A 19802-nucleotide genomic window follows, 5' to 3' on the forward strand; every position below is an offset into this window, starting at 1 on the left:
AAGCCTACAATTGATGGTCAAGTTTTCTACATTGAGAAGATGGAAACTTTAGCTGATGAGCTTTTGGAGGAATTGGCTATAGAAGATGAGATCCAAAGCACTTTGACAGTTAAGCAAGGAGAGTTTGGTTTACTAAAAGAGGATAGTGAAGGTTATGAAAAGATTCTTGACTCTCACAAGTCAGCCTGCGATAAATACCCGACCCGAATGTACCGACCCGTACCGAACCGAAATTTTCGGTTTCGGGTTGGCTTTGGTTAGGAGAGTTGAACCGATCGGAAGCTTTGTAAATTTGATCGGTTACCCGAGTTTTTTTGGTTCGGTACGGGTACCCGTTCGGGTAACCGAGATCATCATCTTCCTCCTCTTCTTTTGCCGGATCTGGTGAGACTCTGTGTTTCTATGGCCGCCGTCAATGTTTTAAGCTCATTTTAGGGTTTGTCAAAAGGTTAAAGATGACTTAAAAGTTTAAAACACACCGTTTTCCATTAAAAGACAATGTTTTTTTTTTCTTTTCTTAATTCTTTTACTGGGCCTGGCCCAAATCCTTTTTATTTATTTTTTTCTTCGGCAGCCATTTATTAGAAACAAAGAGTTTCGGTTCATTTCGACAAAAAAATCAAAAACCGAATTAATCGGAAACCGACCCGACCCGAACCGAAATTTACTTCGGTTATCTTCGGAACAATTTTCAAAAACCCGAATACCCGATTACCCGAAAAAACCGACCCGACCCGATCTGAAAACCCGAACTCGCAGGCTCACAAGCCTTCTAATGATGATGGAAGCTTCCTTGAGTTAAAAGAGCAATTGGTGTGTTCAGTTGAAGTAGACTCAAATGGAGATTGCNCCCGAGTTTTTTTGGTTCGGTACGGGTACCCGTTCGGGTAACCGAGATCATCATCTTCCTCCTCTTCTTTTGCCGGATCTGGTGAGACTCTGTGTTTCTATGGCCGCCGTCAATGTTTTAAGCTCATTTTAGGGTTTGTCAAAAGGTTAAAGATGACTTAAAAGTTTAAAACACACCGTTTTCCATTAAAAGACAATGTTTTTTTTTTCTTTTCTTAATTCTTTTACTGGGCCTGGCCCAAATCCTTTTTATTTATTTTTTTCTTCGGCAGCCATTTATTAGAAACAAAGAGTTTCGGTTCATTTCGACAAAAAAATCAAAAACCGAATTAATCGGAAACCGACCCGACCCGAACCGAAATTTACTTCGGTTATCTTCGGAACAATTTTCAAAAACCCGAATACCCGATTACCCGAAAAAACCGACCCGACCCGATCTGAAAACCCGAACTCGCAGGCTCACAAGCCTTCTAATGATGATGGAAGCTTCCTTGAGTTAAAAGAGCAATTGGTGTGTTCAGTTGAAGTAGACTCAAATGGAGATTGCAGTGAGCTTAAGGCACCCAAGATTGAACTCAAACCACTCCCTAAGGGGCTAAGGTATGCTTTCCTAGGTAAAAACTCTACTTACCCTGTCATTATCAATGAGGAACTTAGTGAACAAGAAACTGTTACTCTTCTAGATGAATTAAAAAAGTATAGGAGAGCTATTGGTTATTCACTTGATGATATTAAAGGTATTTCAGAAACTCTTTGCATGCATAGAATTTATTTAGATAATGAATCAATGACTTCCATTGAACCACAAAGAAGATTAAACCCTAACTTAAGAGATGTGGTGAGGAAAGAGATTCTTAAACTCCTTGATGCTGGTATCATATATCCTATATCAGATAGTACATGGGTTTCACCTGTACATGTGGTGCCAAAGAAAGGAGGAGTTACAGTTGTTAAGAATGATAAAGATGAGTTGATTCCTACTAGAACTATAACTGGTCATATAATGTGTATTGATTATAGGAGACTCAATGCTGCTTCTAGAAAAGATCACTTTCCTTTACCATTTATTGATCAAATGTTAGAGAGGTTTGCTAGTCATACTCATTATTGCTTTCTTGATGGTTATTCTGGTTTCTTTCAAATCCCCATACATCCTAATGATCAAGAAAAGACTACTTTCACATGTCCTTATGGTACTTTTGCTTATAGAAGGATACCATTTGGACTGTGTAATGCTCCAGCTACTTTCCAAAGATGCATGATGTCAATTTTTTATGATCTAATTGAGGATGTTGTGGAGGTTTTCATGGATGACTTCTCTGTCTATGGAGATTCTTTTTCTGGTTGTCTTTCTAATTTGTGCAGGGTCTTAAAGAGGTGTGAGGAAACAAAAATTGACATAAGATTTCTGAGAGAAGTGTCACTTCATGGTGAAAGAAGGAATTGTGTTGGGTCATAAGATTTCTGAGAAGGGCATCGAAGTTGATAAAGCTAAGATTGATGTGATGACCAATCTAGCACCACCAAATTCAGTCAAGGGGATAAGAAGCTTTCTGGGCCATGCTGGATTCTACAGAAGGTTCATTAAAGACTTCTCAAAGATTGCTAGACCTCTTACAAGATTGCTGTGTAAGGAAGTTGAATTTGAGTCTAATGAGGAGTGTCTTCAAGCTTTCAAGAAGATAAAGGAAGAGTTGATTAGTGCTCCAATAGTTCAAGCCCCAGATTGGAATTTGCCATTTGAAATCATGTGTGATGCTAGTGACTATGCAGTGTGAGCAGTGCTTGGTCAAAGAAAAGATAAGAAGCTTCATGTTATATACTATGCAAGTAGAACCTTGGATGAAGCTCAAGTCAAGTATGCTACAACAGAAAAAGAGCTCCTAGCTATTGTCTTTGCATTTGAAAAGTTTAGACAATACTTGGTGGGTTCAAAAGTGGTTGTTCACACTGATCATGCAGCATTGAGACATCTTTTGGCAAAGAAGGATGCTAAAACAAGGCTGTTGAGATGGATACTGCTACTTCAAGAGTTTGATTTGGAGATTAAAGACAATAAGGGTATTGAGAATGGAGTAGCTGATCATCTATCAAGATTAAGGATTGACAATGAGATTTCAATCAATGATACACTTCCTGAAGAGCAGATAATGGCAATTCAACTCCTTGACAAGACCAATGAGACTTGGAAAAAGCTTGGAGAGGTTATGAGGTTGGAAGAGAATGGTCCTTGGTATGCTGATTATGTTAACTATCTTGCTTGTGGAATTGAGCCACCAAATCTGGTTGGTTATGATAGAAAAAAGTTCTTCAGGGACATCAACAACTACTATTGGGATGCACCATACCTCTACACTCTTTGTAAAGACAAGATTTATAGAAGATGTGTTGCCAAGGAGGAGATAGCAGGGTTAGTAGAGCTTTGTCATGGAGCAGCCTATGAAGGTCATTTTGCTACATTCAAGACAGTCAAAAAGATTCTTCAAGCTGGTTTGTGGTGGCCAACTATGTTCAAGGACACTCAAGAGATCATCTCCAAGTGTGATTCATGTCAGAAAAGGAAACATCAGCAGGAGAAATGAAATGCCACAAACTCCTATCTTAGAAGTTGAAGTGTTTGATGTATGGGGAATTGACTTCATGGGACCATTTCCTTCTTCCTATGGTAACAATTACATACTTGTGGCTGTTGATTATGTCTCTAAATGGGTGGAAGCCATAGCTAGTCCTACCAATGATGCAAAGGTTGTGTTGAAGTTGTTCAAGACAATCATTTTTCCAAGGTTTGGTATTCCAAGAGTGGTCATTAGTGATGGAGGGAAACACTTTATCAACAAGGTCTTTGAGAGTCTTCTCAAGAAGCATGGAGTGAAGCATAAGGTTGCTACACCTTACCATCCCCAAACTAGTGGTAAGATTGAGATTTCAAACGGAGAAATCAAGTCCATTCTTGAGAAAACAGTTGGTATCACAAGGAAAGATTGGGCAAAGAAGTTGGATGATGCTCTATGGGCATATAGAACTGCCTACAAGACACCAATTAGAACAACACCATTCAACCTTCTCTATGGAAAGTCTTGTCATCTGCCAGTTGAGTTAGAGTATAAGGCAATGTGGGCAGTCAAGCTTATTAACTTTGATATCAAGAGAGCTCATGAGAAACGCTTGGTACAATTGAATGAGTTATAGGAAATCCGCCTTGATGCTTATGAGAGTTCAAAGATCTATAAGGAGAGGACAAAAGCATTCCATGACAAGAGGATTCTTCCAAGGGTTTTCAAAGAAGGAGACCTGGTCTTGCTGTTCAATTCTCGGTTGAGGCTATTCCCATGAAAGCTCAAGTCTCGTTGGTCAGGACCATTCAAGATTAAAGAAGTTCGACCCTATGGAGCCTTTGTGTTGTTGAACAAGTCTGGGAAAGAGTTTGTTGTGAATGGACAGAGGTTGAAGCCCTATTTGGCCAATGTTTTCATCGAGGACGGAACCATGGTTTCTCTCTCGGAACCCCAAGACGCCTAAAAGGTGCGGTAACGTCAAGCTTAGAGACGTAAAACAAGCGCACTTGGGAGGCATTCCCATGGTATCCTTTTGTACATATCTTTTACATTTCTTTTAGTATGTGTGTTTAAGGTTTTGTGTTTTTGAGTATTGAACATTGGAAAGTTTGGGAGACTTGTGTGAACTTGGTGTTGAACAGATAGAGTAAGCGGCCAATTCCAATCGGCCATGAGACGCGGCCAAAACGTCCCCGCATGAAGATCATCGGCCATAGCCATTGGCTCAGTTGTGCCCGCGTTAGTCAACCAGTTTTTGGTGCGAAGGTACACGCGGCCAGGCGATGCGGCCAAAACGTCCCCGCGTGAGGATCATCGGCCAGGGCACGCGGTCAAAACGAGGCCGATTGAGGATCAAACGAAAATTTTGGTTTAGGGTGCGAAGGTACACGCGGCCAGGCGACGCGGCCAAAACGTCCCCGCGTGCGGACCATCGGCCACGACCATCGGCCAAAGGCCGACCGATTGAGTCTACCAAGGTAAGTCTTCTTTCTCCTTTTTGGTTTAATTCGGTTCAATCCTAGTAAACCGATTTGATTCCTTAATTTTTCAACTTGATCCTGGCCGGTTTGTTCCTTCTCTCAACCCCCTAAAACCCGAAATCTTCTTCTCTCTTCTCACTTTATCGATTTCAAGCTGCTAAAAACCCTTAGAACACTAAAACCTTTGTATCTCTCTCATCTCTCAATTGTTTTCAAAGATTTTTGGTGAGTTAGTTTCGTTTTTTCAAGCTCTTTTAATTGTTTCTGATCTCAACTGCTAGTTCTGCTTCACTACTCATCGGTTGCAAGGTAAAACACTCTATTTCTCCTTTTCCCTCATTCAAGTTTAAACCCAATATGTGCTAGAATCGACCAGCCAGTTATTTATGCCTTGATTTAGGGCTGTTTAACTTGATATTGATGTTAGCTGGTTCCAATTTCGTTTGAATTGCTATGTTTGGTGTTTAATTTCGAAAATTTGGATTTATGAGCATTTAGGGTTCTTGAGAAATTGTTAAAATCAAAAATTTTGGGGAAATTTAAGTTTTATTGTTTCTTTACCTTGTCTATTGTTCAATTAATCTTTCTGGAAGAGACTAGTAGTTTTGATGGTCATTTGACAATTTTAGGTGGTTTATCGAAATTCAAAAATTTCTAAGAGGTAAATTTTGAGTTTGTTTGTGGAGTTTGTGTCAAAGTTGGTTCACTTTTGCTCCTTGGTTTAATTTTGTTGATTTATCTCTTATATACTAGGCACTTGTTAGCTGTGGATTCAAATTGTGGCTCCTAGTGAGCCTTACTAATATTTTTCAAGTGTTTTTGTATATTTGATAGGAGCAATGGCTAGAACCAACTTGAACCCTGGAGACAAACAAACTAAGACAAAGGAGGTAATAGAAAGGGTTGTTGAGAAGAAAAAGAAAAAGGCAGCTCCATCTAAGTCTTCACTTGTTACACAAAAAGCTTCAGCAAGCAAGAAGAAGAGTAAGGAGCCTGTGATTGAGGATAATGATTCAGAGGAAAGGGGTACGAGTGAGAGTGACTCTGAACTTCCACCACCTCCAGCTGCTAAGGAAAGCAGAGCAAGAAACATGAGAAGAAGCCCACCTACTCCCAACTGATGCAGCGCCTTAAGCAAATTAAGTTTGCTCCAACTAGATACCCAGATCATGAGTTCCTTCACAATGCTGGCCTCCTTGAAGACATGCAGACTATCTTCACAACTTTGGGATTAGGACAGTTCTTCAATATGGCTTTTCCCACCTATGTTGAGCCAACAAGAGAGTTCCTTGCATCCTTGTCAGTGACTTATTATGAAGATGAGATGGTGGAGGAAGCTAAAGATCTTGGGCATTTTGAGTTTAAGGTTAAGGGGAAGCACTACAAGATGACTTTTGGAGAGTTAGGGGCTATCTATGGGTTTCCACCAGGAACAAGATTGGAATACAACATCAACCCAAGGGAGTTCCGTTCTTTTTGGCAAGATATTGGAGTGGGAAAGTACAAACCTGGTCAGCTCAAGAACTCAAGCATTCAGCATCCTACAGTGAGATATGCTCACAAGGTTCTCTCTCACACTCTTTTTGCAAGAAGAGAGGCTGGAGGTGTTCAGGCAAATGAACTTGGTTGTCTTCTAGCAGGGCTGCAACCTTTCATAAGGACCTATGAAGGAGGGAACCAGCCATTTTCCAATGCCGAAAACACATGTGTTGCTGCTGTCTTCCTCCATCAAATGCTCCACTACCAAAGTTGGGTTTGGACAACAACTGATAAGACACCAATTCTAAGTATGGGTGGTCTTGTCACCCCCATCTTACAATCAAAGGGGGTTAAGCTAGAAGAGTTTGACCATGATATTGCAAGGCTTGATCCAGTCTACCTCAAGAAGACAACTTATTTGGATGGCCAAACTAAGAAGGGGTTCTATGTCTACTATGGGTACATTTTCTCAAGCTTTAGGAAGAAGAGGCTCTTGCTCCCTCAAAAGGATGTCACATCTCTCTATGACATGTTTGGAATATGCTGCCAAATACAAGATGACTTCCTCTACTCTTTTAAGGATGATGGGCCAGTGATTCCAACAACAACTTCAAACAAGGAGAGAAGTCAAGCTGAGGATGATCAACAAGAAGCTCCTCCTAGTCCAGTCTATGGTAGTGTTAGGTATGCCTTCCAACCATTTGAAGAGGCCACTACAAGCAAGTCTCTTAGAGCAGCACACAGCCACATCCATCTTCTCCAGCGTTTGGCTCACTGGTAAGGAAAAAACATCAAGAAGTTGGTCAAGGGAATGAAGAGTATTCACAAAAGATTGAAGAATGTGGAAGCAAAACTAGCCATTGCAAGTACCTCCAATCCAAACCCTGAAGTTGTTGTGGACTCAGGAGAAGAACAAGAAGATGAAGTTGAGGATGAAATGGAGAGACACTCATTCCATGGTGAACCTAGTAATGCCATTGGTTTCTATGACCCACCAAGAGTTCAGCATATGAGAGGAGACAAAGAAGGAAGAGAAGAGCAGAGAAATCCCCAACACCATGCACTAGCAACTCCTCCTACTCTCTTGACTTCTCCATGAACTAGAGGTACACTCCAAGTCCTTGTACATAGAGTCCTTTACTTATTTTCAATTTTTATTTTTGTCTTGTTAGTCTCTTTCTCAGCTTTCCTCACACAGAGACTGTGTGAATTAAGTTTGGGGGAGGGACTAACCATCTAACATTGTGTTTTATTTTGTTTTTCATTTTGTGTGTTGCATTGTTAATAGCTATTTTTGAGAAAAATCAAAAAAAAAATTGAAAAATTTAAAAACCAAAAAAATGCATGTAGCTTTGCATATTCATTCTTGTGTTTAGGATTGAGTCTAGAAGCATTTAGTATGCATATGCATTTGGGGATATTGATGAAATTGCCTTGTAAAGGTAGAGTTTTAGGATTGAACCCACAGCCCTCATTTATAGTTCATTGGTGCTTGATTAATCTTTGGGAAAAAATGAAGAATCTAGGCTTAAAAACATTGTGTTACTTGAAAGCATTTTCTTCTAGTGTAAAGCTTGCTTGATCATTGCTGCATCTCTATTTTATTTGGACTTTAATATGATCTTTAAATTATCTTGCTTATGGACTATAAATGCTAGCTCATGGAACTTTCATTTGGGTTAACTATCTCTATTTGCCACTCTATTTTGTTTAACCCAATCTCTTGTCATGCCTTTGAACCCCAAACCTTTTCTTTCAAGCCTTGTATTGATTTGTTGAGTGAGGCCTTTTCTTGATAATGCTATAGGTTGTGAAATCTTGAGAGTATTGAGAATGACAAAGAACTGGCTCTTGTTTTAGCTAGGCTTGGAACCCTTATAGCTAGCTAATAGGACTGGTTTTGAAAGAAATAGGTGGTTAGAATATTGATTTGGGTTCAAGTTTGGGAACAAGAGGGAATAAGAAGGGAAATAAAGGTTTACTTGGTCAAAAAGAAAAGAAAAGTCTCTAAGGTTAAGTTGGATTATAAGCTCTAAGTCTCAAAGAAATGGAATAGAAACTATTGTTATAATCTCCTAGAATCAAAAAGAAAAGAGTAAAGGAAAATCAAATAAGATTGGGAGTATAGCAAAGAATGAATAAAAAAAAGAAAAGAGAGCTTGTGTTTAAAGTGATAGCCTTAGAGATATACAAAAGTTTAAGACCTCGAGTAAAGAAGAGAAAGGGGTTTAAGTTGATCAAAGTTGAGTCTTTGGGTTTGAAGAAAAAAAAAAGTAAAGGGAAGAAAGATGAGAAAAGGGGTAGAAAAGCTTCTAGGTGGGTAGAACATCAAGAGCTAAGCTTTGTATGCCCAAATTATTCTCAGTCTTAGATAGATTTCATGACTGTCTAGCATTCCTCTTTGTTTGAGAGTTAACCACCCAAAAAAAACACCATTTCCAACCACTTTATAAACAGCCTTTCCTTTAAACCAATTGAGCTTGATTTATTTTCCATTTGCAAGATCACACCAAACACTTTAATGAATGTGAAAGAAATGTTCAATCGGATTGCAAGTCTTTGCCAATATATAGAAGATGAACTAGAGTGGTGCATTGTGTTATGCTTAGAAAAATATTTGTAAGGATTTTGATTGATCTTAGCACCATTGAACTGCATCTAAGGACATTGGTTTGAATCCTTTATCTCATGCCTTTAGGTTCTGAATCCCTTTTTTTTTTAAACCTCTCTCTCTCACTTTTTGTTTGGTTCTTGCTTGAGGACCAGCAAGAGATAAGTTTGGGGGAGTTGATATCTTGTGTTTTTGTTTGGCTTTAAGCCTTGTTCTTGCATAGTTTTGTTGCATAATCTTGTCATTCTAGGTTGTTTAGGAGCATTTGCATCTAGTATGTTATCTTTCAGGTTCTTGGAGTGATCTCTACACATTTGGAGCATTTGGACCTGTTTTAATGCAAAGAAGCAAAGAAGAGTGGAGATGGAAAGGTGAAGGTGCAAAGACACACGCGGCCATCCCACTCGGTCAAGAGCTCCCCGAGTGAAGCCACACGACTTTCCCACCCGGCCAAAGTTCAACCGATGGAGTTCGAGTGTGCGAAGGTGCGAAGACACACGCGGCCACCACACGCGGCCAAACCTAGACCGGTTGAAGACACGCGGCCGCACCACTCGGCCAAGCCATGGCCGATGGAGTTCAGATGACCAAGGCGCAAGGACACACGCGGCCACACCACCCGGCCAAGCCATGGCCGATGGAGCTTAAGTGGCTGAGGGTGCGAAGACGCACGCGGCCACCACACGCGGCCAAACCTAGGCCGATCGAAGACACGCGGCCACCACACGTGGCCAAACCTAGGCCGATTGAAGACACGCGGCCGCACCACTCGGCCAAACCATGGCCGATGGAGCCAGCACCACCTTGTTTTATTCTTGAACCGGGTTTGACCCACCTTGTTTTGGGTTGACCTAGGTTCTCTTCTACTTTACTATAAATACTCTAAACCTATTAAGAAGTATTATATCTTATCTTATCTTTTGTTTAGCAGCCACTTAGGGTTCTTAAGCTTGTTTACTCTTGGTTTGTTGAAGGATTGAGTACTTCTAAGTTTTTAATAGCAATTTCTTCTTTCTAATCTCCTAATCTACAATCTCTTATTATGATTTCACAAAGATCAAACTCTTTCCTTTGTGTGATCATGATGATGAGTGAGTAGATCCTTATAACTTTGGGCTTGGTAGATTAGGGAGATAGATGATTGATATTTGATGTCTAGGGCTTTATTTATGTATTTCCTATCTTGATTAGTGTTAATAATGCTAGATTGCTTTGATCAAGCTTGAATCTAGACATTAGGATTTTCATGCCCACAAGGTGTTTGATGAAATTCCTGAACCAAACTTTTCAAGAGCTTTGCATTCCTAGCCAATGGAAATTGATGATTAGGGTGCTTAGTGGTATTTAGACTTGATATTAATGCATGCTTGCCTTGTGATTACCTTTGGAAATTGTTGATTATCACTTGATTAGCATAGAATCTCTATCATGGAAATGGATTGATTTGCACAAGTGTTCTTAGCCATAGGATTGTTCTTGATTGTTGCTTAGACATCTAGTATTGATTAGCTATCTCCCAAGTCAATTACCTTGCCCAAAGTTCACTTGTTTAATCTTGATGTTAAAACTGTTCTTAGTTGTGTGTTTGCTTACTTTTAGTTTGTTTGTTTGATTTATTTAAAGTTGCTTCTAGTTAGTTGATACATAAAACAAACCCCTTTCTTATTAGCTTAGATTAAGCATTCATGTGTATTCCTGGTGTGTTGTTCATTGCAAACTGAGGTTCGATAATTTAATATATATTAAAGTACTACATCAATGTGAGGGGTTCCCTTACCAGCCGTTTTCCTGCCCTAGAGAAAAGAAGAGGTTTTTGGGTATCCTTGGAGGTTAGGGAGGTGAGGAGATGGTTTTGGGGATGCGAATGAAGGATAGTGGCGATTATGTGGCGTGGAGGAGGACAGGGGAGCACTGGTGGTGGTGATCTATTGCTCCTTCCGCAGATTTCGTCTCTAAACCAAGGTAAGTGGTTGATGTTAGGCTTATATAGGGTTTTAGAATGATTGTAATAGATTTTTGATGGGTAAGATGGATTGAGAAGAATCCATGGGTTGTTTTCCTTGGTTGTTACCTTGTGAGACTATTTTGTTTGTGATTATTCGTATGGGAAGCGAGTATTATGGAGGGTTGTGGTTTTGCGGCCAAAAGGGGCTGAAGGAGAAGCCTTGCAGGCTTGGTGTCGCTCGACACCATGGTGGTGTCAGTCGACACCAACACCCGCGTACGGATAGCACGAACTGGTTCAAGATGGCTACTTCGGGGCAACGTTTGGAGGATGAAACGGAGTCCAAATTGGCTGAAATTTGGTAGGTAGCTTCGTGGTGCTACAAGCTTCATATCCAATGGTGGGTTTGTGAAATGAACGGTTGGTTTGTGTTTTAGTTAAGTGTTTGTATTGTGGTCTAGCATAGACGGTTTTGTGGGAAGGTTGGGGTGTCGAGCGACACCAGCATGTTGTTGTGTGTTTGGGTCCTAGGAGGACAGCTTCAGTTAGGTTTGGATGAGGAGAGATCGACGGAAGTGATGATGTGTACGTCGGTGTGTGTTGGTTCGCAAGTGGTGCGTTGGGTGACGTTCGACACCAGGTGGAGGTGTCGTTCGACACTAGAGGAGTTGATAGTAAATTGGAATATTCGTGGAAAAGTGTTTTCCGTGGCTGGACGGAATCAAATATTTCAGCCCACCTCTCTTGTTACTCGGTCGCTAGGGGTGGTTGGTTGTGCGACTCAGTAACTAGATGAGGTGGGGTTTGGTGTATTTGTGGAAGTTTTTGAAAGGAGCGATTTCTACGCCGGTTGTCTCGTCAAAATTATGGGGTTCTAGTGAGATCGCTTCCCGTGGATCCTGTGCAAGGATTGGGAAAACGGATCGGGTCGTTTCACGTGTTCATGTGCAGTTAAGTGATTAAACATAAGTGAAGTTTTCTTATATCACTTTTTTTTAATTGAATCAGGGTTTAACTCACTACGACAACCTTATCGCAATCCCATCGCTCATACTCCCATTTGGATGTCAAAATATTTAATTAATAATATTTTAATTTAATTTAATTATTTAATTATTTTTTTAATTTATCTAACCAATAAAAAGATGACAGCAAGAGACCCAGTGTCTTATTTGTTCTGGGCTGATATACTTTTCTCTTATCTTTCCACATTTTTCTCATTTTTAAATTTTTTTAATTCTTGTGACCTTCTATGGGGTATGTTCAATGGACATGCTCTTACAAAGTCAACTATATTTTAACCCGCGGTACACCGCGGGATTATGTATTTTGTATATTTTATATAACTTACTAAAAAAACATTATGTTAGATCAAATATATGTTTTAAACTTTTTTACAATAATATTGAGATATTTGTAATTTTATTTTCTTTATCTATTTAAAAAATTATTATTTTCATTTGAAATTTAATAAATTAAAATTCTTTTATTTTGGAATTTAATCAATCAAAATTAGTTGTTTTGAAAGTAAACATCTGTTAATATGTATAATACTTTGTAGTTAGTATAAAATGATTTAAATTTTATTCACCAATTTGAAATTAGTTAGTTTTGTCTATGAGTATGATGGAGCGGGTTAGTGTTGGTTTTTAATTCCTTTCATATAAAATTAAGTTTTAAAATATTCTGTTTGTGTTTTTAGACCAACTCGCAAAAATATATAAGTGTACTAATATTAACCTAATTCCCATCACATACTTATGATTATTTTTAGTCTAGGTTTAGACCCGTGGATAAAAAAAATAGTTATTAAAAAAAATATTTCATTTTGTATTTGAGTATGATGTAGCGGGTTAGTGTTGGTTTTTAACTCCTTTCATATAAAATTAAGTTTTAAAATATTTTGTTTGTGTTTTTAAACCAACCCGCAAAAATATATAAGTGTACTAATATTAACCTAATTCCCATCACATTCTTATGGTTAGTATTGTGCATATATTAAATTGCTAAAATCTGTATTTACACAGATTTAGTTTTATTATCACAAATTTAGTTATATTATTGATATTATTCATATGATTAAATTTGATGTATTCACTATTTAAATTGTGCAACAGGATATATATATTTGTATTTGACATCATAACTCTATAAATGACACATTTGTTTTAGTCAAAAAAACATATATCATTTTGTGGAGGTTAAAATAAAAAATATATATATATATAGTATAATAAAATCATACATTATTAGTTTATTTTTTATATTTTTTTCTACCTATTTTGACATCAATTGATCTATCCATTTTAACATAGAAAACATTAAACAATTTATGTATAATGGAAAACATGTATAATGCCAAACCAATTATGGAAAATCGAAATTAAATAAAGTAAGATACTATAGTTTTTTTTCATTAAAACATTTTAAAACTTGTAATTAAAAAGGAAAATAGAAATTGATGTTGTTCAGATATCTAGGGAAATATATATTTCCATACTTGATTTTCCTAATTTGATTTTTTTTTTAATTTTTTTGTATTAAATGTTTTAATTACAGTGGAATTGTCTGTAAATAAGTCTGAACTCCAAGCCTTCTTCTGAAAAATGCTGTGAAAATAATAATATAGATAAGGAACTATGGCGGAGTAAGAAATGTATTAAATTTTTATTGGTGCATTAAAAAAAATTGTACTTAAACATGGTCAAAAGTTATTACGTTGATGCTTCTATGTTATATTTTCCCTATAATGGGATCTAGGAAGACTTTCTCCTTTTTGAATTGGCGGATGTTTTAAATGGATCCACTTTCCCTTTCTTATTTATTTAAGCGTTTTATATAATAATTATTTTCATATGTCTATTTACTCTTTAATGTTGAAAAAAATTGTACATTTCTACTGTTTTGCAGTTTTTTATTTTATGGTTTTTAGTTTGTATTTTTGGTGTATATTATAGTTCTTGCAAAATAATATTGAATAATATTTGTTTAGTTTTTGATTTTTATCAATAATTCTTCTTAAAAACGTTTTTGAAGTCTTCTTACTTTATTTTTTTCCTTTTGTTTTGTGTTTAAGAATTGACTAAAATAATGATAATAATTGTTTTATAAAATGTTACATTAAATATGTCGAAACCCCTCATATAATTTGGTTTACTTTTTTGTTTTTTGAGGAATTACCAAAAAAAAAAAATTCTCATTAATTATCATAAACTATATATATTGCCATGAAAAAAGTATAATCTATCAAAAATGCTAATTGGTAAAAGAATTAACATAATTAAACTTGATAAAAAAAACTTATTTTTATTTTGGTGAGACGGATTGGCTTTAGTCTCATATAGGGAGTTAAATAGAATTGTTTTTTTTTAAAACACTTTTAGATGTGTATCCGGGGATAATATTTCTAGACTATATATATACCACGGATAAAACCGTGAAAACATTACAAAAATCTTTTACTTTGAATAATTATATCAAATACCTGTAAAATTTTATATTTTTAAAATCGTTCTCTGGCATACAAAGTAAATCCAATAAATATTCATAACTATACAATTTAAAAATTAATAAAACAATAATATAATAAATATAATATCAATTTTAAATTTTAAAATTAAAAATATTGTTTCGCACTGTACCGCAGATTAAATCTTAGTATAATTCATATTCAGTATGAATCCATATCTTCGGTAATGTTTTGGTGGAGAGATAAATGCCGTGTAGAAAATATTCAATTTTGTAGACACAATTATGATAAAAATAACATTAAAATACTACTAGAAATGATAACTCAAAACAAAGCCACTCATTGCTTATGTTGAATCCATTTTTTTGATACTTCCATAGAGAGTAAAATTACACAATTTTTTTTTGTCGCCACATTAAAAAGTTTCTATTTAGGTAGTGAATGGTAACACCATTAAGTGCGGTATTCAAACAGAAAATATAAAACCACTAATATGTCACCATTCACAATTTCAATTATCAAAGTGCATTTTGTTTCATTAAAAAAATTGTACAATGTGCGTTATTCAAAACATACATAATTACACGTAAAAGATCAAAAACGCACTTCAGTTTTTCAATGTAGACAATACCTTGCGGTTTAGCAAATCCGCACCCAATAGTTATTAATATCATTTAATAATAATAGAAATCTGTATAAAATTAAACATACAACACAAAAATATTATCATACACAATTTCTTTTATATCACTTAAAAAAAGTTGGTTTTTTTCTTTTTCTTTTTTTCATTCAAGTATCCATTATTATTTGAAAGTATTTTTTTATAGTTGACTTATTATTATTAGTTCAAAAGGTATGAGTTTAAATGTGTATTTCTGTAATTAAGTTATGTTTTAGCAAATAACTTTTTTTTGACAAGTTTTAGCAAATAACTAATAAATGCAATTTAATTATTTGAAACAAACAATCAATAGCTTATTAGATTAGATTTATAATATAATTATTATTATTATTATGATTTTTCAGTAATATGTAAATTTTATCATAATTACAAAATTATTTGCAAATATAATCAATTATATATGTGTTTTTAACATATATATATATATATATATATATATATTTCATGAACTGTAATTACATTTTTTTACCATTCAAACATTCTATTCTAAACTGCATATCGTTTTTTTCACCAATCAAATTTTATTATGTACCGCTTATTTTATATAAACCGCACTTGTCCCGCAAATCGCATGTACCGCAATTGATCCGTACTGCACTATAAAACCGCTTTTCCCGCACAGCCAAATACGCGGTCAGCATTCGGATCCTTAATTATTATCAAGGACCCATGAGCCATGACAATTGACCACAATTGACATACACATACACATACTTTTCTGACACTTAAACTTTTTTTTTTTTGTTCGCAAAGTCTGACACTTAAAGTAGCTTTTTTTTTTCTTCATTCCCACTTATTTTTTTTTTGTCAACCATTGGGCCACAACTGGCCAGTCCATTAGCCAAATTCCTACATTCGTAGGAGCCGGGACTCGATCCCGGGTGTGATGGTGCCTTCTACAAATGGACTTATCTCCTGCCACTACACTAAGGTCACTTCACATTCCCACTTATTTTAAAGGTGTTATTTCATTTATCTCTACCCCTCTCTTGCATTATTTTAGCTCTAAATAATTATAATCCCACGGCAAGTAAATTTTAGGAAAAACGGCTTTTACATACCTGGACAATTCCAATATGTTCGATTCATACATCGGACTATTGACTATGCGAAAACATACACTAATTTTAAAAATTTTGAATTTCATACCCCAACTTATGATTTTCTGCTACAATATACAAAAACGTGATTAATTAATAACTCTGTTAATATCGCCGTTAGGCAATCTGACGTGGAATCCACATATGCAGAGAATATCAAAACGACGTCGTTTTTGTCGAATAAAAAAAAGATTTTTGCAAGTTAGCCTCGAACCCATGAAGTCTGAATCCCACCTACCATATCATTTACCACTCGGACATATAGATTTATTACGGTTTAATGAACCAAGCTTTAATATATCTTCTTCTTCACTCGCTCTTCTTTAATCAAAGCAAGAAGACAAGCCGTAGAATTGTACCTGAAGATCTGATCGATTTTGGGAATTAAGGTGTAAGATGGTATGGTAAATGTTTAGCGTTTGGAAGATCTTCTCTGCACTTGTTTTGGATTTCGTTATGGTTAGTGAGAAGATAAGAGGTTCAACGCGCTCTGTAGCGTAATTTCAACTGTTTCATCTCCCATCTTCAAAAGCTGTAAATCACAAATCACAAAATTAGTGTTTTTACTCAAATGATCAATTCAGTTATTGGGTTTTGGTCTACCTAAACATCACAGCAGATCTCGAATCAATTCTTGTACAAATCGGGTGGATATATATTCAATTCCGATCTAATTTTAGCCAGATCGAAAAAAAATTATCGGAGGAAACAATGAAGCTTTTGATTGATTTTAGAGAAAGAGAGAGAGCAGAGTGGATATATTAAATATTTGTTCATTGAACAGCTAAAGATACGTGTGTCCGAGTGGTTATAGAAAAGTTGATGGAATGTTAGACGTTACTTGTTCGAGCCTGGCATGTTACATTATTTTTAATTTTTATTCGAACTAACTATTAAAACGACGTCGTTTGATGTACACGTGGATTCCACGTCAGATTAGTCTAACGGTGATATAAACAGAGTTACTAAATTAATCACGTTTTTGTATATTATAGCACAAAATTCTAAGTCTGGATATAAAATTCAAATTTTTTTAAAGTCTGGATATGAGTTTTAAATTTTTTAAAATCAATGTATGTTTCGGCATAGTCAATAGTCCGATGTATGAATCGAACATACTGAAATTGTCCAGGTATGTAAAAGCCGTTTTTCCGTAAATTTTACACAAAATGAAACACTAAATATCATTCTATTTCATTATGGATTTGGCACACACAAAAACTTAGAGACCTCAAAACATTGGAGTGAGCGCAATATCTTGGTCAAAATATAATAAAATGGGTTTAAATTTGTTTGACTGATCTGGGAAGATAAATTCCAATACCACAATAAAGCCACAATACCATATCCATATAAGCAAAGAGAGAAACAATTTTATTCATGTACAAAGGAAAGGTGATTTAATTATCTATTTAGTTCATGATGGAGCAAAACAATCAGTGCGTCCATTTCTTGTTCCTTGAGTGAGAAGCCAATCTCCACACCACCCTTCCCATCTCTATTATCCGCCATAGAAATCACATTGCCTTGACCAATCGATACAGTCATCACTTTATCAGGTCTACCCCATCCGAAATCCAACTCGTATACTCCAAATCGGGTAGATCCAGAAGCTATAATATTTTGTGACCCTGGTGGCAGAGTTGCATATCCAACGTGATCTGGAATCCTCCACGCCATACTCTCGTCCCATTCCTCGATCGATTCGCTGACCATCCTTGCAGCAGCCAGAAGCCCTTCTTCACCCATAAACGTCTCTGCTATCAACATGATTCTATAGCAACCAGAGATGCAATTTCCAAAATAACTCGGGATTGGCGGATCGATGAGGCTTCGACAATCTACCGAGAAACCATATCCAACAGGTCTTTTCGGTTCTCCGCCTCGAGCTCTTATTAAGCACACAAACGCGTACGAGTAAGCAATAACAAACGTCGACAAGCGAAGCTCCTTTGAGGATGAGGATGAGGATGAGGAAGAGGTAGACTCTCTCTTTAGTCTCTCACGGAGCTTTTGGATATCATTACGAGTGAGCTCGAGAGTGTATCGGACAACGTTCGCTCCAATCTTCATTGACGGTTGAAGCTTTAAACTCTTAGGGTTGTCTGGTTCTTTACCACCAGCTAAGATTTTAGCTAAAGAGTGCCACTCATTCAAAACTTTATTTTCACTATCCGTTGGACTTCTTATGACCGTACGATCGTAAGTTGGGAGTAAATCCTGCGGTAGAGAAGAATCTTGATGCTTACATATGTGCACCCAAGATCTGAGAAACATGGTTGTCGTTTTTCCATCCAAAACGCCATGGTGTGCTTTTACGCAGATGCAAAACCCTTGGTTTGGAAATAGCGTGACTTGAAACGACACAACGGAGGCAGAGTCGTCGGAGCTTTGTAACTCGGGGACTAAGGGGTACAACTCCGCGGATGGGAATGGTTTGTCGCCTGATAAACGAGAGAAATACGCGTTTGACTCGGCGACGGTGAATGAGACGGCGTCGTTTTGGGAGCAGACAATGCTGGGTTTAGGATCAAGTTGTCCCCATACGAGTTGGCCGGCGAGTGGGAGATAGTGAAAGAGGGCTGAGGAGAGAGAGGTCTTGAGGTTGGGGATGATGACTGAGTCGAAGAAAAGTCGAGTTGCGTTGGTGAGTCTGTAGAAGATGACTCGTTCAACGGGGCGAAACTTGAAATAGACAAGGTCGAAGAAGGTGAGCGGAAGAGTGAGTGGCTCAAACGATTCGGAGTGTGAAGGAGTGACTTGTGCCACCTCGATGATGTTAACTGATGAATCCATGTCTCATCACAGAGATGTACTTGTCCGGGTATATAACAAGAGACGTAGAGCGATTTTCTATAAATAAGCAAAAAAACAATAGTAATAATTTACACGAAAGCATAATTGTAATGTGTTGTATTTCTTGTTCGTAGAAGCGCATCCACACATATTTTTTTAAGTAAGGACCACATGGATAATGGACCAAAGGAACTTTTACAATATTTTGATATTCAATCAAACAACATCATCATCGATTGTGGAAGAAAAGTTACTGCAATCTATATTTTACCCGATAATTTTTTAAAATGTTTGTAATATTTATTCACTTAACCATTATCCAACATCTACAGTTCTACTGACTATCAAAATATCTTATGATTTTGAATTATTTTAATGATCCAGTCTACAATATAGTATATATTATATGTTATAGTTAAATGATACACTATCTCATGATTGTGTTCATTTCCTATTTTTAATTTAGAATTGGATTATTAGGCTAATTCTTTATATCAATATTGATTGTTTCTGCATGATAAAAATAAATTACAATAAAGATAATAAGATCAGAGCCGATGAGTACAAGCTAGCCAACCCCATGTTAGTACTCATGTGAGTACTTTATAAATATTATTTTAATGTTTTTGTAGAAAATGATTTATTGAACAAATAAATATATTATAAAATAAGAATTTAACCAATAATATAATGCCAAGTGTTATATGAGTTACTCAGCTAGGTTCTCAAATTGCTCTAGCTAGTATCGATTCTAACTCTCTTTCCTCTTTTTTTATTACTTTTTAATTTTTTAATCTATTAGTATCTTGAGAGTAACTGCCAGTATTGATGCTCT

At 36.4% G+C, this 19802-nt stretch overlaps 1 protein-coding gene and 1 long non-coding RNA gene across 2 annotated transcripts; both read right to left on the bottom strand.

Annotated features, from left to right (window-relative positions):
- On the bottom strand, positions 16458–16862 carry LOC109127647. Its single transcript, XR_002034191.1, has 2 exons — positions 16775–16862; positions 16458–16703 (listed from the first exon to the last, which is right to left on the bottom strand). It is a non-coding gene; the product is annotated as an uncharacterized LOC109127647 (long non-coding RNA).
- Positions 17503–19121, bottom strand: LOC104730262 (phenolic glucoside malonyltransferase 1). The gene has a single exon (XM_010449407.2). It carries the CDS (start codon positions 18965–18967, stop codon positions 17576–17578), a length of 1392 nt encoding a protein of 463 aa, XP_010447709.1. The 5' UTR covers positions 18968–19121; the 3' UTR covers positions 17503–17575.

Source organism: Camelina sativa, chromosome 2, assembly GCF_000633955.1.
Source record: "Camelina sativa cultivar DH55 chromosome 2, Cs, whole genome shotgun sequence".
Classification (NCBI taxonomy): domain Eukaryota; kingdom Viridiplantae; phylum Streptophyta; class Magnoliopsida; order Brassicales; family Brassicaceae; genus Camelina; species Camelina sativa.